This window comes from Homarus americanus, unplaced genomic scaffold (assembly GCF_018991925.1).
Source record: "Homarus americanus isolate GMGI-L3 unplaced genomic scaffold, GMGI_Hamer_2.0 scaffold25013, whole genome shotgun sequence".
In the NCBI taxonomy this organism is placed as follows: domain Eukaryota; kingdom Metazoa; phylum Arthropoda; class Malacostraca; order Decapoda; family Nephropidae; genus Homarus; species Homarus americanus.
This window is the reverse complement of record NW_024722158.1, coordinates 4,915,904-4,939,654: the sequence shown is the minus strand read 5'-3', so window position 1 is coordinate 4,939,654 and position 23,751 is coordinate 4,915,904. Positions and strand designations below refer to the sequence as shown.

The window sequence follows — 23,751 nt, the reverse complement described above, 5'->3', positions numbered from 1 at the left end:
ATATATATATATAGAACAGTTGCTTTATATAGGGTCTTTGTCTATGGTAACAATGAGGTGGTGAAGTTTGTGAACCTAATTCCCTTGGCAACATATTCTCGAGCATGATATTCGCCTACCACCGCCTAGGGTTACATTGACGATACAGTTGCCAGGTGCAGGTCTCGTGACTCGACGCATTTTTTTTGGGTCACCAAAGATGTCAGTCTGGCCTTACGACACGGAGTTGGCTTCTTTAACTGGTGCTGAGGTAATCCACGTCATACCTCCTAACAGTCATGCAGATGTATATGTCTTTAGATTTAACTTTTAAAGGGAATAATAAAATACTTTGAACTTCATTGAAATTTTATTAAAAAAAGATATGTAGCATTGACAATGAGGGTTGCCAAAAGGATAAAGTCTAGATGTTGGAGTTGAGGTACATTGGTGTGTTGCGGGGCGCCCCGTCCCAGGGGGAGCCTCGTCTAACACACCTCTAGCCAGGCCAGAACACTGTCTTACAGGTCTTGGACCCATAATACAAACAACAGTCTTTATGATATATACAATATAAACACATAATGAGTAGTTCTCTTCACCAACAACTGCTGGATTGGAGAGTTTTTATCACACGATGTAGGCAAAGTTTGACTTTATCGCTCAAACGAAAGTTTGTAGAGTGGTTACTTTTAATAATACTGAGATGCAGTTGTTTCCCTAACATTATTTATATGATAATTTTGAGTTTACCGATATGAAAACAATTAATTATCGTGAAATTTAATGTATTTATCACCAACAATTACTTGAAGTCATATTCAGTAAAAGAGGCCCCAATTTATAATCAATAATTTCATTTTTACGGACTCAAATAAACTCGTTTTGTTTTAGCCAGACATAATACCCAGGTGATGTAGGTGGGTGACGACAGCCAGGGTTGTCCTTCAGAAGGTTTAATTGAGTAAGTATTGTGTTTTAAAATGTCAGTGTTGGGGCCAAGATGAATCGTGCTATTCACGCCGACCAGGTGGTTAGTGTATGTATGTATGTATGTATGTATGTATGTATGTATGTATGTATGAATGAATGAATGAATGAATGAATGAATGAGTGTATGTATGTATGTATAACTCTAGAAGTAAATAACATAATCACCATACTTAGTCCATATCATCACCTTGTAGAGCGGGTATTACTAGGCTCAAAAGTTAGGGTCACAACTTTGAAAATGACGCCACCCGACCTAAGTTGACACCTTAAATACAAAGGATACAATTACTGCGGCTTTATCATTATTATTATAGTGAACTTCCTCTGTACACTGACTCTACACCATTATATCACCCCTTACTGAGTTTCCATTAAGCATAAGAGGCAGTTTATTATTGTGTCCAGTGAGAGAGAGCGTTTCCACACACGAGCACCACACAAACACACACACACACACATAGTGATAAAGTTTGAAGACCATAGTAAATAAACGCAAGAGAGACACAATGATTATATGTATTGGAGATTCATTATAGTGATGATGGCAGTAGCAAAGAGACGACAGGTAAGACGAACGCTAAGCTGCTCAGATGAACGTGCTCACCGCCACCCGCTGCGTGTTCTGCCGAAGAAAGAAGACATTTGTATTCTCTCAACCTTTGTGTTAATTGTGACGTGTTTGCCTATTGTTTATACACCATTGGCTATTGAGTTAACAACCACTACCACTACCACGTCTCCTTAATTGACCTGCCCTATGGCCTCCCACGTCTCTTTAACTGACCTGCCCTATGGCCTCCCACGTCTCTTTAACTGACCTGCCCTATGGCCTCCCACGTCTCCTTAACTGACCTGCCCTATGGCCTCCCACGTCTCTTTAACTGACCTGCCCTATGGCCTCCCACGTCTCCTTAACTGACCTGCCCTATGGCCTCCCACGTCTCCTTAATTGACCTGCCCTATGGCCTCCCACGTCTCTTTAACTGACCTGCCCTATGGCCTCCCACGTCTCCTTAAACCTGATGGCCTCCCACGTCTCTTAACTGCCCTGGCCTCCCACGTCTCTTTAACTGGCCTGCCTACCTCCTGACACGTCTCTTTAACTGACCTGCCCTATGTCTCCTTAACTGACCCTATGGCCTCCCACGTCTCTTTAACTGACCTGCTCTATGGCCTCCCACGTCTCTTTAACTGACCTGCCCTATGGCCTCCACGTCCTTAACTGACCTGCCCTATGGCCTCCCTCTTTAACTGACATGGCCTCCCACGTCTTCCTGCCTGCCCTATGGCCTCCCACGTCCTTAACTGACCTGCCCTATGGCCTCCCACGTCTCTTTAACTGACCTGCCCTATGGCCTCCCACGTCTCTTTAACTGACCTGCCCTATGGCCTCCCACGTCTCCTTAACTGACCTGCCCTATGGCCTCCCACGTCTCCTTAACTGACCTGCCCTATGGCCTCCCACGTCTCCTTAACTGACCTGCCCTATGGCCTCCCACGTCTCCTTAACTGACCTGCCCTATGGCCTCCTTCGTGACGGTGACGGCGGTTCTCGTAGATCACCTCCTCACGGATCTCCTCAATCTCCTCTTCCTCCCGACGATGATCCATCTCCATAGTGTGCTTCAGCCGTCGCTCCTCCTCCTCCATTTCATGTTCTAACTCTCGTAGGTGCTGCGGGAGAGGAACACAAAGGGGGTCATTCATTTATTTTCACCACACTCGTATTAAATTTGAAGACAGTGCAGTGAAGTCAATATTTAACGGACTATATGCGGGAAAAAGTCCGTTATATCGAAGGGGTCCGTAGGTTGTGAAGTGTCCATCCAATGAACTATACGGAAAATGAGAATCCGTTATATCGATAATCCGTTTGATGTGAAACCTCCATCTAGCGGATTATATGGAGAGAGAATTCCGTTATATGGAGGTTTCACTGTATATGAAGTTACAGTGCCAACCTCATATCTCAGCCTCGGTAACTGTAATTACAAAACCTTATTGACACTGATCTCTATCTGGCTCTCCTACCTGTCTCTCCTACCTGGCTCTTCTATCTGGCCTCTATCTCATAGGCCTATACCCATAAGAATGGCCATATAGCGTACAGGGGTATATTTATGTTGCCTTTTTCTTTAGTATTCAAATCAATGTCCCTTTTTTAACAAGATCTCTCACGAAGAAAAGTTAAACATCCCATTTGTAAATTCTTTTTCTTTTGCGGGGGGGCGGGGTTAAGGATTAAGGATCTAGTCTCAGGTCACCTCAGAAGTGTATCAATTAACCTTACTTTACCTTCTCTTCGTCTAGTATGAATGAAACCACGCTAGATTGAATCGTCCCTATGGATTCCTGCGTCACTGTGGCTTCTTGTGGGACTGCATTTATGGGCTCAATTTGGTGTGTCTTCTTGGTGGAGGATTTCTTGTCCTCTGCCATTTCCTTAGCCTTGGCTTTGCTCTGAACTCCTTTACTGTAAGCCAGCAGGGCGTCTAGCTTCTCCGTGTAAGGGCAGTCCTGGTGGAGACATTATTGAATAGTTTAATGATGGGACTTAAGTGTTAGAATACAGTTGTTGGTGCAGTGCAGTACAATATATAGTGCAAAATATCATTAGGACCACACCTGTGACACACACACACACACACACACACACACACACACACACACACGTCTTACACCTGTGCCAACTTCCTACGCTTCCCCTCCCCCCTCCCCACACACACCCCAGTAATGTCGCAAACTTCCCAAACTCACACCCAGTAATGTCATCCCTCTATCCATCAGGACTAATCACCTAACCTAACCTAACCTCACCTCACCTCACCTCAATGCTCACCTTGCCTTGTCTCATGGGTTGCATGGCACTAGGTTCGATGCCATTCTCAGCCAACAGATCACGGCACAAGGCCACGTAAGCTCGGTCGGGGTTTGGCACTCGAGTGAAAACCCACGAAAAGGCTGCCTTGAATCCCATGAACCCCATACAAGAGTGGACACAGGCGTAGTTGTCATAATCTGTCCCAACGATCTGTGTCAGGGGAGAAGAGATCGGTTTTAGTAGGATGATAGCAACGACAGAGATGATATCAATAACGAGGAGGATAAAGCCGATAAGGATGATAGCAGCAACGATAATGATAACAGTGTCAAGCATGATGATAAAAATGATGAATAATAATGAGTGGCACAGAAAACAGCTGACAGGGAAGAGAGAGAGAGAGAGCAACTCACAGCGTAAGGAGACAACAAGTACCAAGGTTATCCCTCCCCCCCCCAGTTTAACCCACTAGACAAACCAAACATAGAAAGACAAACACCAAAAAGTATGTAGTAACTCACAGCATAAGGGGCGGAAGGAACCCCCTCAGCATCCACGGTAAGGACTCCAGGTTGACCTTCTGTAGGCCGCATTAGGGAATTCTTCCGCACCTTCTTACCATCCACATTAAGTCCTCGCTCATCCACGGTCATGATGGTTTCTGTAGGACAAGTGGATGATTCAGTGAGTAGGTCATGGTTGAGGAGGATGAGGGGGGGTTAGGGGGGAGAGGTGAGGAGGATGAAGGGGTTAGGGGTGGGGGGAGAGGTGGTGAGGAGGATGAAGGGGTTAGGGTAGGGGAGAGGTGGTGGAGGAGGATGAAGGGGTTAGGGTGGGGGAGGTGGTGTGAGGAGGATGAACTGCTAGGGGTGGGGGGAGAGAGGGGGTGGAGAACTGGGTAGGTGGGGGAGAGATAAGATGTTTTGTTTTTTATTATTATTATTCATTAATGTTCGTATTATTTAACGGGTATAATCACTAGAGACTGAGAGAAAGAGAGAAGAAAAGGAAAAGAGGAGAGGAAGATAGGGGGGAGGAGGGATAAGAGGAGATAATATGATAAGAGGGGGGGGAGAAGAATTAGAGGATAATAGTAAGAAAGAGGTTTAATGTTCGTATTATTTAACGGGTATAATCACTAGAGACTGAGAGAAAGAGAGAAGAAAAGGAAAAGAGGAGAGGAAGATAGGGGGGAGGAGGGATAAGAGGAGATAATATGATAAGAGGGGGGGGAGAAGAATTAGAGGATAATAGTAAGAAAGAGGTTAGAAGAAGGAGGTAGATGAAAGAAAGATAGAGCGAGAACAAGAAGGGTGGAGCGAGAGAGAGAGAATAAGAAAGATGGAGAGAGAGAGAGAGGACTCACCCAGCCAAGTATAGTTGGCCATGGAGCAGGCGACGATGTCTGTATATTCATTTGGTACATCCTCCATGTTGAACCAAATTCCGGAAAACTGAAACAGAACCACAACTTAATATCCACATAAACATTACCCTTATATCCAATTAAAACATTAACCTCATATCCAATTAAAACATTAACCTCATATCCAATTAAAACATTAACCTCATATCCAATTAAAACATTAACCTCATATCCAATTAAAACATTAACCTCATATCCAATTAAAACATTAACATCATATCCAATTAAAACATTAACCTCATATCCAATTAAAACATTAACCTCATATCCAATTAAAACATTACCCTTATATCCAATTAAAACATTACCCTTATATCCAATTAAAACATTAACATCATATCCAATTAAAACATTAACATCATATCCAATTAAATATCCATTTATCCGTTTTCTTGTCGTCCAATTATTTCCTATTACGTATTAGAAAAAAACCGTAACAATTAAAGAATAAAATGATATGTCATATATGTTTTATTTTATCTTATATCATAATAAGAGAAAATGTCTTAGAGGAAACTAACCTAATTATAGAGTAACGTTGAAAAGTTTGTTTACATGTTTAAAGATGTGGCATACAGTGACAAGACTACATAACAAAATAACAGTATACTAACGAGCCGGTCAGTGGTAAAGAGGTTAAAAGTAAAAAACAAAAAAGTAAAAGTAATATTTGTTGCCGTCTGGTTTTATCTTATGTTTTAATTTTGACAGGAGTACGGGTTTATCTTTTTGTCAGATCATAGTTAAATATTTTCCCCAATATGTACACCAATTGATCACTACCAGACGACAGTGTTTTAAAGGTGCTTCATCTAGGCCCATTAATTGCTTCATGCGCTTGAGGCTTCGTGTTGCGTCACTAACCACTTGGGTATGCAGAATTTATGGTATTTAGTTGGATTTAAAAAAGAAGGGGGAGGGGAGCAAAGAATGGGATGGGGGGAGGAAGGGAAGGGGAGGAGGTACACTTTTAGCCCCTCCTTCAACCAATTACCATTTTGTGCCTTAAATGGATTTCATTTTTTTTTCTTCTCTCTTCAACGATTCCGAGTTTTTCCTCTCGTGTTAGTGTCTGCTGAACCGACTCCAGAAAACGGCTGTGTGGGTAATGTGTCGGATTCACAGGTTCACTTTTTCCCGTGATTTTTATACTTATACCTGTCTCGAGGGTTTGTTTATCGTGTTCTTATGATCTTATTATTGTACTCAAGAGGTATAATTGTCTTACGTTTATAGAGACTTATTGGTAGGGTACATTATAGATGGCGTCACCCTACAAACGTCTCCAGAAAGGGGGTTAAATCTCTTATAATTCTTAGTTGTTAAACGAATATAATTTACTAAACCTTTAAACGCGTTGAAGCACCTTAGTTGTTGAGGCACAGTAATGCATTATGGCATCAATACCTTAGTTGTGAAACGCAGGAATAACAATAGAATTTCAACATCAACATCGCCTCGAGGTGTTTTCTATTGCTTAAGTGATTTTCTGAGAGATGAGCTGTCAACATGTAATTCATTGTCCGAGAGAGCTGCCTCGCCTCTCTTATCATCCATCCTGGCTGACACCTCGTGATTAGATAGACCAGAAGCTGATGGGCTCTTCCACGGGTTAAGCTGTGTAACTACCAGCCCACAGGTGGAGGTCTTCACAGGAGTTATTTTCCATATCCACAGGGGACAGAGTAAAGTGTCTGGACTCGAACACATATGGGCGCCTAAGTAATTTGTGGATGCGTTCGTACAAGGGCGTGTGTTTAACTTGTAAATATGTTGATGGGTAGACTCGCTCCAAAAGGTAATTTTACGGAGGGATCCGATGAATTTCAAAATGAACACTGCGACTCCTGTTGTCTGTGTAGGGTTCGTCAAAATCCTTCGTCCGTTGTGTCATTATCTTGCATAAAACCGTATAGATACTTTTTTGGGGGAACCGGTACATACATGAGTTTATATTTACAAGGCTACAGTTGCTGAATTGTAACGAATTTGGAAGCCTTTGCCCACCTATAGCCAACAAATATACCCAGCGATTCCCGGAACCTGGCGAAGATAGCACACGGGGTACACTTAGCGTCTCAGTTGTAAACAATGCATGCGTGCGAAGAGTTAAAAAAAATGGCTCACTCTTCTCGTTGGTGAAAAAATGGCTGACCCGTAGAGTATTATAATGTTATTTCATCTGAGTTTTAAGAGTAACTAAAACAGTTGTAATGTATATATTGTCTCTTTTCCACGAATTAGTGCACCAAATCATATGACTGTGATGTGTATTTGATGGTTTAGTTTAGAACGAGTTACCAAGAGAAAAAAGATAAAGGAAGAATATAGGAAGAGTAATGGAACGGGATTAACACACACACACACACACCTTTCACATCGACCATTACAGGCCCGTCGATCATGATGGATGTGGTAGTAATTGCAGGAACCAGGTAGAGATGGCGTAGACGAGTACCTGCCTCCCCCACCACCCCCTCCGGCCCCACCATGACCCCTCCCCGTCCCGTCCCTTCCCCCCCTCCGGCCCCACCATGACCTCTCCCCGCCCCGTCCCTTCCCCCGCCTCCGGGTTCTGACGAAACTAACCAAAGTCTTATGAAATACGAGTCATATTTGCGGTTCGTTTTTCCTTGTGGGGGAAAAAAACCATTGCTTGATAGATGACATTTAGCTAAGTTTTCCTCGTGTTACGGTACTCTGGCAGTTATTGTGGCTGATCTATTGGTTGTGTTTATCTTTTAAAGTTTAAATTAATGATTACTTGGAACTTTTTATGTAATCTCTTTCATTTAGTCTCCTGAGGATCATTGGTGGAATACTTGAGTCAAAGTAATACAGAAATGGATCGTTCTCATGTACTGTAACACTCGCTTCAAAATAAACACTGCTACTTCTGTTGTCAAAATCCTTCATAAAACACGATTTTACTGTAGTCTTTTCCTCTTGTAAGTTGTTCTTGATATTCCTTCTCGCACCTTAACTTACCAACCCCTCACTTCCCAACACCTCACTTCCCAACCCCTCACTTACCAACCCCTCACTTCCCAACACCTCACTTCCTAACACCTCACTTCCCAACACCTCACTTCCCAACACCTCACTTCCTAACACCTCACTTCCCAACCCCTCACTTACCAACCCCTCACTTCCCAACACCTCACTTCCCAACACCTCACTTCCTAACACCTCACTTCCCAACCCCTCACTTACCAACCCCTCACTTCCCAACACCTCACTTCCTAATCCCTCACTTTCCACCCCTCTTTAGAGTCAAGTCACGGAGGAACAAAACATAAAGTATATCTTATTGGGACTTCAAACCCAACATGTTACATCATCTCCCAAGGGGTATAGATGCCCTCTGGTCTCACCATAGTCAAAAGTCCTCCACGCATTGAGATAAACAAGTTAGGTGAAAGTATTGTCATATAAATTCCTATACGAGTCGAGGTGAGTAGATTCATGAAACAGGTTCGGGAGAATCGGGACTCGTATAAAACCAAGTAGGGGAGGGAAGGGTGAAGGTAAGGGGATCATGTGTTTTGTATACAGTGTGTCGAGTTGTCCCTTGTTATGACACATCTCAAATAGTGGAAAGGAATTCATGTGTCGTTTTATATAGTGATTTATCGGTAGTTACTTTGTTAGATGATTGTGATTGGTGCATTTTGTTTACTATGACGTCATTCAGAAGAGTTAGATTACGTTAGGTTACTGTCTTTGATTGGGTTCTGTTAGATTAGTAAGGTTACCTCAGTTAGTTAGGTTAGGTAACGTTAGACTAAGTTAAGAAGTTACTGTAGTTAGGTTAGGTTAGGCTAGTAAGTTATCTGACCTCAGTTACTTAAGTCTGGATACAATTAAGTCCGTTAATTAAGGTTTACTGTCAGTCATGCTAACAAGTGACTCATCTTCTCCTTGAAGATAAATCCGTCCGTAGTCTTAAGTTTTTACTACTAGACCAGGTACCAGAAGTGCTGGCCTTGGCTCCATCGCTGTTGAGATCCCCTTTTATGGGTGGCAGGTGTACATGTGGATGGGAAGCTATGTGTAATTCTAGGGAGTGACCAGACATAATCTTCACACACACACTGGGGGGGAAGGGAGGGCTAAATGTCTGCTGGCGGGTAACTCATTTATAGTGACGACCATAATCTAACCTAACTTCAGTAACTTCTTAACCTAACCTAACCTATGTGATTTTTTACCTAAATATCCTAAACCAAAGCTTATACTTAATCTAACCTAACCTAACCTAACCTAGAATAAGCTACAGTAGGTCCAATATCATTTGAGTATAAAATAGACCTTTATAATCCCTAAAAAAAAAAGAGGAAAAAATAGAACAATTCAAAACAAAAACAAAATCCAAGACTCACTTTCTCAAAATTTATATTGGGATCCACCTGGAGGTCCGGACAGTTTCCAAACACTAGAAATTCAGGTATACCAAAGGCGTGTGCGTGATGTACTTGGACGAGGAACAGGAGAGCCGCCCACACGCCCATCCGCCTCCGCCCCCATCCTCCTCCTCCTGTCACACCACCCATCTAGTCCGTTCAGTGTCTGGAAGAGGAGATATAGGTTAGGTTAGGTTAGGTTAGGTTAGGCGACTTTTTAATATTCAGGTTAGGTCAGACGTCAAATTTATGTTGATATGTTAATTTGACCTCTGACCTAGCCTGAATTTCCACTTCACAATATAGTTAAATTCCTGTCATTTTGAAGTAAATATAGTCCTTCAGTTACAGAACCAAGGGCTGTACATTAAGTAAAAGGAGAAGGTTCAATTAATTAAAATCTAGTTAACATCGTGGTTGAGTGAGGGAAAAAGGTCTCATCAATGACAATTGAAGCATGTTAACGCGGGTTTAAGCTACAATATAAACAGGTTTATAGATCACGTTCCCAATAAGATTACCACTAAAGATAGCGTTTCACTTTTTCATTCTTGGGCTCTGTGTCTGTTCCGATATTGGGCGTGGTAGTGTTATTGGAATGTCGTTCATATCTATTTTTTACAGGTTTAGATTCAAAGATGGACGACGCTCTAACGCTATTGACAAGTGAATTAATAACATGCGGATAATTAGGGTTTATTAACGACGGTTACTGACACTGACCACTAGGCTTTGATCATTGGCGGCCTGAGAGATAATTACATTAATGAATATTTATCTTTAATTGTTGTTGTTGCTGTTGTGTAGTGCTACGAGAAGCTGTCCTTATGTCCTGGTTAATGCTATGGCCGTTGTGGAATGGACACTGAAGGTGTTCTTATATAATGAGACCTGGTATTGTTATTGTTATTGTTATTGTGGTTGTTGTTATTGTTATTGTTGTTGTTGTTGGTCTTCTTCTTCTTCCTCTTCTTCTTCTTCCTCTTCTTCTTCTTCTTCTTCTTCCTCTTCTTCTTCTTCTTCTTCTTCTTCTTCTTCTTATTATTATTATTATTATTATTATTATTATTATTATTATTATTATTATTATCATCATCATCATTGTAAACGCCTTCTGAGCGTTTAAGGAATAATCAGACCTCACGTTGAACTCTAACGTTATAATTCGGTCAAACCTGTTCAATACAATTCATTCCTAGTATTTCAAATAATAAGTCATACATAGGCAATCATACATAAATGTTTAATCCAATATATATTCAAGTAACAATCATAGCTATGCAATTAGTCTACAGCTGTAATCTTAACACTTATAATGCGTACTTAATTTGCCATGTTTCCATGTTGTCACAATGATAACCGATGCAATGGACACAGTCTACCTGTGTAACCTTAAGTACAGGTTAAACTTACGTGTTGAAAGTCTCAAGAGAAACAGGTTAGGTGTTGACTCTATGATGGGGATAGCTACAGTGGCAGTGCCTTGTCTGGCGTCACATGACCAGCCCTGACTGGTCGACTTTGCTGTGTCAGGTCAGTCAAATATGATTGCTAATTGTGTTCTGCACTTACGTCAGGCAACAGTAATGACATTTGTCTTCATTCTCATATGCACTACGCTGAGAGTGCTTGAGCTCACTCAGACAAGATTATTTTCACTAACATGGCTTAAATATTATCACCGCGAGAAGTACACGGGCGTTGCACTGTACTCCGTAACACTGGGTACACACACACGCACGTCCCTCGAGTGGGGTGCGTCGATGAACTGCACTAAGTTTGACCTTGGCAACGCCTTCTTCCTGCTGGCCGAAGGTGTTGACTCCCTGGTAACACCCTGCTACACGGTAGACCATCCACGTTTGACTGTAACGAAAGCAATAAGACGAGGCACACGAATGTGCCCTGATAATTGAGTGAGATACAAGGCACACGAACGTAGTAAATGAATGAAAGACGAGGCACACGCACGTGCCCATCAGATGAACCCAAGCCTAGACATCGGGTCAACGTATTGTGGGCATAAGTAAGTGCCCAATAATAATCAAACACACGTGGCCGAAAAACATACTCGGATTCGGAACTGGCATCTCAGCTTGCGGTAACAAAAATTATAATTATTTCTTGTCGTTCATTTGCTGGTAATAGTTTCAAGTTGACTATTACTTAACTGATGTATTAAAGTTTATAATGATAGACATTTTGGGGTAAAGAAAATGTAACTTCAGTCTGTTGCAGGTAAGAGACTAGTTTAATACAGGTAAGAGACTAGTTTATTGAAGTGACTAGTTTGTTGCAGGTAATGCTAAGCCACAGTAAACAGGTTAACTACTTGTAGATGAACGAGAGTAATTACTGTACATACAAATTACTCAGCTTCATATTTTGACAAGTGTGTATTTTTAGAATTTAAGAACCAATTTAGCTCATAAACATTACCCAAATAAGTGTGAATTTTTTGCATTGAAAACCACTTTAGCTTATAACATTACCTGCAGCTAAAGGGACTATGATTTATAAGAGTCAATTACTGAACAGCTAAGTGCCCCTTGTAGCTATAACACTCCATCATTTACCATCAGGTGTACATAGCAACACACTCAAGGTCATATATGGCCCAGGTAAATAAGGGTTTTCTAATGGTAGGGTAGATGAAGTGAAACAACAGGGCGAGAGAAGTGGCAATCATTCATCTCTCACCCATAGCGGCCACACACACAGCCCCGACCTCGTTCTCTTAACCCCCACCACTTAAAGAATACGAAAAAAATATATATCTACGCCCTTTACGTCTGCCTGTACTGCAGAAGGTGGTATAATTACAAGTCTTGCCCTTCACCAACCACAGTCTTCACTAATACGAAAAATCTATGCTTGAATCGGATCACGCAGGGAGTTCTTAATCAGACCTTCCGACTTACCGTACCGTACCGTACCGTACCCATCCACCTTCCCATCGTGTATGTAAGAACAGGTTGTAGTAAATATCACTTTGTAACGTGCTGGGGCTGGACTATGATGATCGGTAAAACTGACGTAGGTTGTGGTTAGGTTAGGTTTAGTGTTGTTGTTATTACTTCGCGGTCACTTATAAGAACATAAGGAGTCTGCAATAGGTCGGTTGGCCCATCCAATCACCCAACCACATACCAGGTTTAGACACTCAAACTATCTCTACTTAGGGTGATCGATGAGTTTCAGAATGAACACTGTGACTCCTGTTGTCTCAGTAGGGTTGTCAAAATCCTTCGTTCGTTGTGTCATATTTTTTGAAGATAATTTTGTACAGGTAGTTTTTTCTGGGGGAGGGGGGTGACTGTACATTACAACGAAAACCTAACATAATACAGTCACTCTGCTGAATTAATGATAAGTGAAATCCATATATGAGGGTAAATAAGTGTTGAAGATATTTGGCGTCATAATTACCACCTAACTTAAGGGTAACAACATAACCCTGAACTTGAAATGATATGTTAAAGGTTATCAGGTTATTTAAATAAGGGAGAATAAAGTACTGGATTTAAGTTATCACTTCTAAGGCCAAGTTATATAACAGGTAGGGGGGGTGGGGGTAGGTAGGTAGGGGTGGGGGATAGGTGGATAGGGGTGGGGGATAGGTGGGTAGGTAGGTAGGAAGGATAAGTAGGTGTAGCAGGGTAATTTGTTCAACAATCAATTAACGCTCTTCCCCCGTCACTGACCACATACCGTGTAATCTATTTCGCCTGTTACTCCAAGAGATTTATATTCCTTTATTAATCTGATTTATTATTATTTTTATTTTTGTTTTTTTTTTGGGGGGGAGGTGGTTTATCAATTTCTATTTTGAATTTGTAATGAATTATGTAAGATTTTAAACAATATTGATGGTGAAATTTGTCTTATACCTCTCTCTCTCTCTCTCTCTCTCTCTCTCTCTCTCTCTCTCTCTCTGACATTAGTTAAAAGAAAGTAAAATAATGTTGCTACACTTCGGGGTTCGATTGCATTCAGTGTGAGAGAGGAAAGAAAAGGATGGTTGTAGGAGAGAGAGAGAGAGAGGATGGTTGAGATAGAGGGAGAAAGGAAAAATTGGCTGTGAGAGAGAGAGAGAGGGTGAGGGAGAGAAATAAAGCAAAAGAGAGAAAAAGAAAGAGAGAGAAAGGGATTAGTACTTACAACATAGTCGAAATCTCTTTGCTCTCCCCTCCACATTGTAAGCCTTTTATAAGACCCAGTTACCCCATCCTACCCCCATCCCCATCCCACCCCATCCAACATCATCCTACCCCATCCAACATCATCCTACCCCATCCAACACCATCCTACCCCATCCCACCCCATCCAACATCATCCTACCCATCCTACACCGTCACCCCATCAACATCATCCCATCACCGTCCTTACATCAACACCATCCCTTTATCCCTACCCCATCCTACCCCTTAGCATCATCCTACCCCACCCTACCCCATCCCACCCCATCCCACCCCATCCTACACCACACGATATACGGGTTGATTGGAGGAGGTAGCAAATTTGGGGTGTTCTTGAGGCGACTTATGTAACCAGCAATCGTCTTCATATTCAAGTAAGGAAATATACAGTATATACACCTCTATGTAATTCTTCATTTTTGGATTTTTTTTTTATAATTTTTCTTCTTTTGTTTTGGTAGGTATATAATGGTACTTATCTTTTGTTTTGGTTGTTTGCTTGTTTAAGTGTTTGTTTGTTTTGTTGTTTGTTTGTTTGTGATAATTGGTGTGGGGTAGTTTTATTTTATTTATTTATTTATTTATTTTTTTATATTAAGGCAATTTATTTTATTTTAATTCTCGATGTTTTTAATGAGCTACTGGGGACTAAATTGATCATAACTACGATACGGGGGACTAAATTGATCATACTAGGGACTAAATTGATCATATTAGGGACTAAATTGATCATATTAGGGACTAAATTGATCATATTAGGGACTAAATTGATCATATTAGGGACTAAATTGATCATATCTACGATACTGGGGACTAAATTGATCATACTGTGGACTAAATTGATCATACCTACGATACTGGGGACTAAATTGATCATACTGTGGACTAAATTGATCATACCTACGATACTGGGGACTAAATTGATCATATTAGGGACTAAATTGATCATACCTACGATACTGGGGACTAAATTGATCATATTAGGGACTAAATTGATCATATATACGATACTGGGGACTAAATTGATCATATATACGATACTGGGGACTAAATTGATCATACTGTGGACTAAATTGATCATACCTACGATACTGGGGACTAAATTGATCATATTAGGGACTAAATTGATCATATATACGATACTGGGGACTAAATTGATCATACTGGGGACTAAATTGATCATAACTATGCTCTTATTTGAGTACCTCACCAAGACCGTCTGTCTGATAATAAACTGCACGCCTGACACACTGACATATGCTGTAACATGACTAATATCTAAGTTCCCAGAAGTGACAGATCCGCTAAGGCCACTTGATATAGCTTAGGTTATTTTTGGGGGGGCTTATTTTACCTGAAGATTGGACTCCCTAGTCTATTTTACTTGAAGATTGGACTCCCTAGTCTATTTTACCTGAAGATTAGACACCCTAGTTTATTTCACCTAATGATTAACCACCCTACCGCTACCTGGGGGTAGGTTAAAGTTATAGCTCAGATTAGGTTAGGTTTGGTTTGGTTAAGTTAGGTGAGATTAGGTCAGTGTTAGGATGGTTAAACTTCAAGTGATTGTAAAATACTCGTAAAATCCAACAAGAAATTACAAAATGGCTTGAAAGTCATTCAACAAATTACAGACATTATTTTGACCAATAAAACTCCGCAACAATTCAAGTGTTACAAAATACACCTTAACTCGACTGATCATAATTCCAAGAACCTAAGACCTGTTTGGTCATAAACCTGAAGTTGTTAAGGACGCCAACGGTGAAAGCCAGTGTTGCACTTAATGGCCACCCTGAAGGCACACCACGTCAGTCACTAGTGGCGTCGAAAGATTAACTGGATGTAAAAGAGAAAAATATATTATAAGGTAAAGGGAGTTTTAATCAAGGTGCCAAGTGCCGAGATCAAGTGCCAAGTGCAGATATCAAGTGCCATGTGCCAAATATCAAGTGCCAAGTGCCGAGATCAAGTGCCAAGTGCAGATATCAAGTGCCATGTGCCAAATATCAAGTGCCAAGTGCCAAATATAAAGTGACAAGTGCCGAGATCAAGTGCCAAGTGCAGATATCAAATTGCCATGTGCCAAGTGCCAAATATCAAGTGCCAAGTGCCGAGATCAAGTGCGTGCAGATATCAAGTGCTAAGTGCCGAGACCAAGTGCAGATATCAAGTGCCAAGTGTACAGTGCCAAGGGATTCAACTCAGGGTTAGGTTGGATTGGTCATATCTCTTCCCCCACATGAGATCCAAGACTCCAGAAAGTCTTAGAAATGCTCTCAATACCCCTCTTCCTCTGCCCTACCCTCCTCCCTCCATACCCCCCTCCTCTCTCTCCCCAATTCCTTCCCCTTTCCACCCCAATACCCCTCCTCCTCTCCCCAATTCCCTTCCCCTTTCCACCCCAATACCCCTCCTCCTCTCCCCAATACCCTTCCCCTTTCCACCCCAATACTCCTCCTCCCCCCTCCTCCTCTCCCCCCTCTCCTCCCTTAAAAACAATAATAATGATAAAAATAAGATAAAATAACGCGAGGTTTGGTCTAGGGAAGAGCCACAAAAGTTACACCTAAGCCTCAAGTTAACTATATTTAGACGCGATGCAAGAACAGGCTGCCACAATTGATGTGTTGTTGAGGAATAATTTTAGGTTTCGTTTTTCTCACTTTCACCTGCAATATTAGGAAGGTAGTGGGTGAGTGATGTGAGTTGGTGGGTGAGTGAGTGGACGAGGAGGTGAGTGCATGAATAAAGGGAGTAGAATGCAGAGAGAGAGAGAGAGAGAGTGTGTGTGTGTGTGTGTGTGTGTGTGTGTGTGTGTGTGTGTGTGTGTGTGTGTGTGTGTGTGTGTGTGTGTGCAGAGAAAAAAATAAATTACAGGGAGATTATATAATACATCCAATGGGGGGGTCACATCTGATGAGCCCTCGATATAACGGACATTCCTCTCCTAGTAGCCCCTTAATAGAGGTTTCACTGGCGTCTGTCTGGCAGGTAGGTACACCCAAGGGTGGTAGATACCTTGGGTGCACCAACCCAGAGTCCAGAAAGACGAGTTTTATGTGTCTAGTCGATAATTATTGCACGAGAGAGAGGAGGAGAAGGAGGAAATAATGTACCCCTTTGCCCTATCATCGTCAGAAGTATGGACCGACCCGAGGGAGGAGAGAAGGAGGAAGAGGATTTGGTCAGACCCTATAGATCACCTTTGTATTGACGTTCTACAAATATCAGCTCTCTTTTTTTTTTTTTTTTTTCTCTCTCTCTCTCTCTCTCTCTCTCTCTCTCTCTCTCTCTCTCTCTCACAAGTAGGTCATTAACTCCCATAGAAAATTGTTGCTCGTAAATAAGTTTGTGTTTGTAGTATCTCAGGCGATTACTTCAACACTTTAGACAGTTATAAGTGTTTCAGGCGATTATTTCAACACTTTAGACAGTTAAAAGTGTTTCAGGCATTATTTCAACACTTTAGACAGTTATAAGTGTTTCAGGCGATTATTTCAACACTTTAGACAGTTATAAGTGTTTCAGGCGATTATTTCAACACTTTAGACAGTTATAAGTGTTTCAGGCGATCACTTCAACACTTTAGACAGTTAAAAGTGTTTCAGGCGATTACTTCAACACTTTAGACAGTTAAAAGTGTTTCAGGCGATTACTTCAACACTTTAGACAGTTATAAGTGTTTCAGGCGATTACTTCAACACTTTAGACAGTTATAAGTGTTTCAGGCGATTATTTCAACACTTTAGACAGTTATAAGTGTTTCAGGCGATTATTTCAACACTTTAGACAGTTATAAGTGTTTCAGGCGATTATTTAACACTTTAGACAGTTATAAGTGTTTCAGGCGATTATTTCAACACTTTAGACAGTTATAAGTGTTTCAGGCGATTACTTCAACACTTTAGACAGTTATAAGTGTTTCAGGCGATTACTTCAACACTTTAGACAGTTATAAAGTGTTTCAGGCGATTTCAACACTTTAGACAGTTATAAGTGTTTCAGGCGATTATTTCAACACTTTAGACAGTTATAAGTGTTTCAGGCGATTATTTCAACACTTTAGACAGTTATAAGTGTTTCAGGCGATTCTTCAACACTTTAGACAGTTATAAGTGTTTCAGGCGATTATTCAACACTTTAGACAGTTATAAAGTGTTTCAGGCGATTACTTCAACACTTTAGACAGTTATAAGTGTTTCAGGCGATCACCAACACTTTAGACAGTTAAAGTGTTTCAGGCGATTATTTCCTTTAGACAGTTATAAGTTTTCAGGCGATTATTTCAACACTTTAGACAGTTATAAGTGTTTCAGGCGATTATTTCAACACTTTGAACAGTTAAAAGTGTTTCAGGCGATTATTTCAACACTTTAGACAGTTATAAGTGTTTCAGGCGATTACTTCAACACTTTAGACAGTTATAAGTGTTTCAGGCGATTACTTCAACACTTTAGACAGTTATAAGTGTTTCAGGCGATTACTTCAACACTTTAGACAGTTATAAGTGTTTCAGGCGATTACTTCAACACTTTAGACAGTTATAAGTGTTTCAGGCGATTAAACCACTTGATTACATTAATCCAACACTTAACACCTCTCAGGAGTGATGGGAAGATTAACCAGCCCAGCATATTTCACCTTTGAGGAGACAGACAGACAGACAGACAGACAGACAGACAGACAGACAAATAGACAGACAGACAGACCACAAGAGGTACAATTAACCCTGGATAAAGTAAGTTAGGGGTTTGTTTACACTTCGGGACGTTGATTCTCGCTGGCACCACTCGCTAGTCCAGAACACATTATAGAGAAAACTCATGTAAATATATTCAACTTCTTTAAAAAAATTGTCTCGTCTGTATTTTATGTTCCTTGTAATCACTAACAGCTGGTATAAGATTTTAAGTAGAGAATTATATAACACACTTTAATGACATCAACTTACCTGGGTGATTATAAGCTGTCGACAGGTGGTATTAATCCAGGTATAGATCCACAGGTGATGTATAATAACAATTGCTCTCTGTGGTGGTGGTGGTGTTGAGGTGATGTAGTAGTAGTAGTGGTAGGGGTGTGGTGGTGGTGGTGTTGAGGTGGTGCAGTATGTGGTGAGGTGTGGTGGTGGTGGTGGTGTTGGTGGTGCAGTAGTAGTGGTAGGTGTGGTGGTGGTGGTGGTGTGGTGGTGCAGTAGTAGTGGTAGGGGTGTGGTGGTGGTGGTGTTGGTGGTGCAGTGTGGTGAGTGTGGTGGTGGTGGTGGTGTTGAGGTGGTGCAGTAGTAGTGGTAGGGGTGTGGTGGTGGTAGTGTTCTGGCGTCTGTATAGTTTCTTTGATATAGTTCTTCTAGCGTGTGTATATGTTTATATTTATGTGTGAATGTTTGTCTGTTAAGCGACCACAACACCGCACCAGTGACAACGTATCCAGAGAGGTTGAAAGAGGAGGGAGGAGAGAGCAGTCTTGGGATACGACTGTCTGGTAGGAGCGAAGCCGACAGAATGACTCTGTAGGCCAAGCTCAGACGCTGTACAACCACCCTGCACCTGCGTCCGTCCTATAGGCAAAGTGAGTGGTGGTAACGAGATGCTGGAGTGTAGTGTTGGAGGGGAGAGAGAGAGAGGGGGGGTAGGAGTGGAGAGGAGAGGATAGAAGTTCGTCTGAGAGAGGAGATGGTGAGATTATGGACTGAGGGATAGGTAATTTGATGATTCGAGGAAAGGTGAGGGATAGGAGGAGAGAAACAGGTAGAAAGAGACACAGGGCGAGAGAGATAGGAGGAGGAACACAGATTGACTGGCATTGATTTTGATTTTTGCTTTGCAGCAGCTTTCTTTGATACTACACTCATCCTGTGAGCGGTAGCAAAGGATTACAGAGTAGGGTTCAAGGTCATAATAATTAACCCCCGTTGTCAGGATATTATGGCACTGAATGTTTTACTATTTCATTTACATTATTTGTTCAGTTCTATATAAGGTAACTTATTCACAAATGCGTGAGTACAGGCGTGTGAGGCAGTATGTCTGGCCTCACACTTTGTTATTCACATTTTGTGAGGTATTCAAGCACATTGCGTATTTGGTTCTGTACATGAGAATTGATATAGTTACTAAGTGCAAAAAGTGGATACAATCTTAATATGTCGGCTATCTTGCCATTAGAGATGAAGTGTTGTGCCATTCACAGTGTGTTGGACCTGTCCAAGGTTCTATCTTCACACAGTCGAGGTATGGTGTTCAGAAAGTGGCCATATGTATGGCCACACACTTTACATTTAGTTTTGTTTACATCTGCTTGAGGAACATACTGCCAAAGGTACTTATATCCTAACCTTAGATGTTGGTCGTAGTGAGTTATCACACAACCCTTATTTTTGGTGTCACAGGACTTACAACAGGGTTCTGAAGAACAGTAGTGATAGATCGCTAGAGGTTGAATGTTGAGGTACATTAATTGAGGTTTAGATCGCTAGAGGTTGAGGTAGGTGCATATTAATTGACACAGAGAACGCTAGAGGTTGAATGTTGAAGAAGTTACGCATTAATTTAGGTGTTATATATGATTTTTTTTCTATTTGTTTTCTAGGAAGATGGGAAGCAGAGACAGCGAACTCGATCTTATACTAGAGGAATGTTGATGAGTGAAGCCTCCTCGTGGAAGCCTCAGAACGAAGCATCCTGTGGAATATTCATTAAGCTAAGGTAAGAACTTCTACACACTAAATATGGTTTTATAGTTGGTTCTAGTTGATGCAGTGGCTAAGTGGATACTACTCTCGACTCCTGACCTTAGGATCACTGGTTCGATTCCGGGTTAATTTATACTCTACGCAGCTGTAAATTGACACCTAATGATACAGTAAGGGAAGTTAATGCAGTTTGGTGTGTGTTTTTTTTTGGGATTAGCCCACCTGGGTACAGGTCACTGACCCACATCGGGGCCTGGAAGACGAAAAATATAATAATAATAATAATAATAATAATAATAATAATAATAATAATAATAATAATAATAATAATAATAATAATAATAATAATAATAATAATAATAATAATAATAATAATAAATAATAAAAATAAAGAAGTACAAAAATGAAAAAAGTTCAGAAGTGAGAAACAATATATGTACTGTACAGTATGTTGTGTTGTCATAGTAAGAGAAACATTTGAGACCCTGCAGTTGTGTGTAAATGCAGCAGAAAGTCAGATCAGCAACCTTGGTCTCCCTGTTTGGTAGCTGCCTACTACCTGCTACCTACGTGTGTGTGTGTGTGTGTGTATATATGTGTGTATGTGTGTGTGTGTATATATATATATGTGTGTATGTGTGTGTGTGTGTGTGTGTGTGTGTGTGTGTGTGTGTGTGTGAATAAATGGATAAGGTAGAAATAGATCAGGGTTAACCGTATAAATTTTCCAGCTACTCTACACATATAAAGGAAATAAAAAATCAACAAAAACAAAATTTATACCACCAAATAATAAAGGACTTTGTTTTTTTCTCCCCATAATGCTTTATTTATTACTGTACTAAATGTATAATGAGTACCTGTTTCCACCTTTATGGCAATTTAGGATAGTTTTTTTAAGGGTTTACAACAGGTGAGAGAATTTGATAATGAGGAGGAGGTCTCTCTCTCTCTCTCTCTCTCTAATCAGGTTAAGCGCTGTGGTGTCTCCTGAGGCCCTTGACCACGAGGTAGTAGTGTAGTGATTATGATCCACTGAGTCAATGTTTCGTAGTTTAGAGTTGGGATAGGTAAGGTTAGGTTAGGTTAGGTTGGTATAAATTAGAAAATCGGTTAGATTGGGTTAGGTTACGTTAGGTTACGTTAGGTTAGCAATTAAAGTAAGTTAGGTTACACACACACACACACACACACACACACACACACACACACACACATACGCAGTTGTGGAGCTGATAGACAAGACAAGAGGGTGGGGAGAGGTGTGGGTGATGCATGGGGAGGGGTGACGCATGGGGTGGGGGTGATGCATGAGGAGGGGTGATGCATGAGGAGGGGGTGATGCATGAGGAGGGTGATGCATGAGGAGGGATGATGTGATGGGAGGGGTGATGCATGAGGAGGGGATGCATGAGGAGGTGATGCATGAGGAGGGTGATGGTGATGCATGAGGAGGGGTGATGCATGAGGAGGGGTGATGCATGAGGAGGGGTGATGCATGAGGAGGGGGTGATGCATGGGGAGGGGGTGATGCATGAGGAGGGGGTGATGCATGAGGAGGGGGTAGGGTAATCAAGATAACATGTTTACAGTTAGTTTACGATAGCCTATCACATCATGTGTGGCTCAAATAATCCTCTGATAATACAACCCCTAATTGGCCACTAGAAGACTAACTAAATGATAAGAAGCAATTCATAAACTATTACTTTGACACACAATTCATGACCTTAAAGCAACTGGCTGTTAGGCTGTTCCTCGCTTAACCATTTGTGGGTGTACATATGTTTGTATAATAACCTAAATACGACATACCGAATCAGTTATTAGCACCAGTAAAAAACACTCACCAACACACTCACCAACACACTAAATGAGCAACATACTTACCTGCTAGATACGAGTATGATAAGATAACACCTTTCTTGTTGGGGACTATTGACAGGTGTTGCTGCAGGTATATCATTTATTATATTGTGTCGTTCTCTATCATTAAATAGTGAACTTATATGGGTGGACTAATATGGAAAGGTTGTGCAATGTTGGAACTTGATTAGCGTTGAGAAGTCAGGTAATATGAACATAAGAACATAAGAAAATAAGGAGTCTGCAATAGGCCGGTTGGCCTGTGCATGGCAGCTCCTGTCGAGAGTTACTACCACTCTCTAACATCCATGAATCTATCTAGCCTCCTTTTGGAGCTTTCCAGAGTTCCCGCACTTACTACAAAGTTGCTAAGCTTGTTCCACTCGTCCACCACCCTATTTGTGAACCAGTTTCTTCCTATCTCCCTCCTAAACCTAAACTTATCCAACTTGAATCCGTTGCTCCGAGTCCTATCCTGCCCTGAATTAATTTGCCGCCATATTTTGGTGTCATCCGCAAACTTGCTTATGTCACTGCTGATCCCAGTATCTAGATCGTTTGTGTAGATTATGAACAAGAGTGGGCCTAGTACTGACCCCTGGGGAACCCCACTGGTTACACGGCCCCACTCAGATTTAACACCATCTACGCTGACCTTCTGCGTTCTATCGGTGAGCCATGATTTTATCCAATTTAAAACTTTCCCCTCGATACCATGAGCCTTAATTTTTCTCAGAAGCCTCTGATGCGGTACTCTGTCAAATGCTTTGCTAAAGTCTAAGTAAATAACATCGTAATTTTCGTCATTATCTACTACCTCGAAGACTTTCCTAAAAAACGTTAGCAGATTTGTTAGATAGGTTGACTAATGTTGAGGTAAAGTGACGTTGGATGTGGTCAAGTAATGATGAATGTGGCCAAATTGAATGTGGTCAAGTAACGTTAAGTGTGGCCAAGTAACATTGAATGTGGCTAAGTAACGTTGAATGGCCAGGTAAGGTAGAATGGTTAGGTAACGTTGAATGGCCAGGTAAGGTAGAATGTCCAGGTAACGTTAAATGGCCAAGTAACGTTGAATGGCCAGGTAACACTGAATGGCCAGGTAAGGTAGAATGACCAGGTAAGGTTGAAAGGTAAAATAAAAAACTGAGTAACATTGAAAGATCAGATAACACTACAAAAAAAAAAAAAATTGAGTGACATTGGAAGATCTAACCTGTTGATAAATGATGTTCCCCGTAGTAGCAGTAGCAGTAGCAGTAGCAGTAGCAGGTGTTATATATCCAAGGTTGGGTGACTGAGGGAAGGAGCTCGTTGATGTTTAATGGTTGACGAGGTGATATTCTATGCCTCAGATACACCACCTC

The 23,751-nt window shown here is 41.2% G+C and overlaps 1 protein-coding gene across 2 annotated transcripts; it reads right to left on the bottom strand.

Moving 5' to 3' along the window:
* Positions 1-334: 334 nt before the first annotated feature.
* LOC121862135 lies at positions 335-23,751 on the bottom strand. Of its 2 annotated transcripts, none has more exons than XM_042360156.1 (8): positions 23,601-23,751; positions 9,602-9,788; positions 5,160-5,247; positions 4,315-4,454; positions 3,812-4,003; positions 3,268-3,489; positions 2,487-2,646; positions 335-1,594 (listed from the first exon to the last, which is right to left on the bottom strand). In XM_042360156.1, exons 2-8 carry the CDS (start codon positions 9,770-9,772, stop codon positions 1,503-1,505), a joined length of 1,065 nt encoding a protein of 354 aa, XP_042216090.1. In that variant the 5' UTR covers positions 9,773-9,788; positions 23,601-23,751; the 3' UTR covers positions 335-1,502. The 2 variants fall into 2 exon arrangements, with proteins under 2 accessions (XP_042216090.1, XP_042216089.1); XM_042360155.1 differs by lacking the exon at positions 23,601-23,751 and adding an exon at positions 18,779-18,931.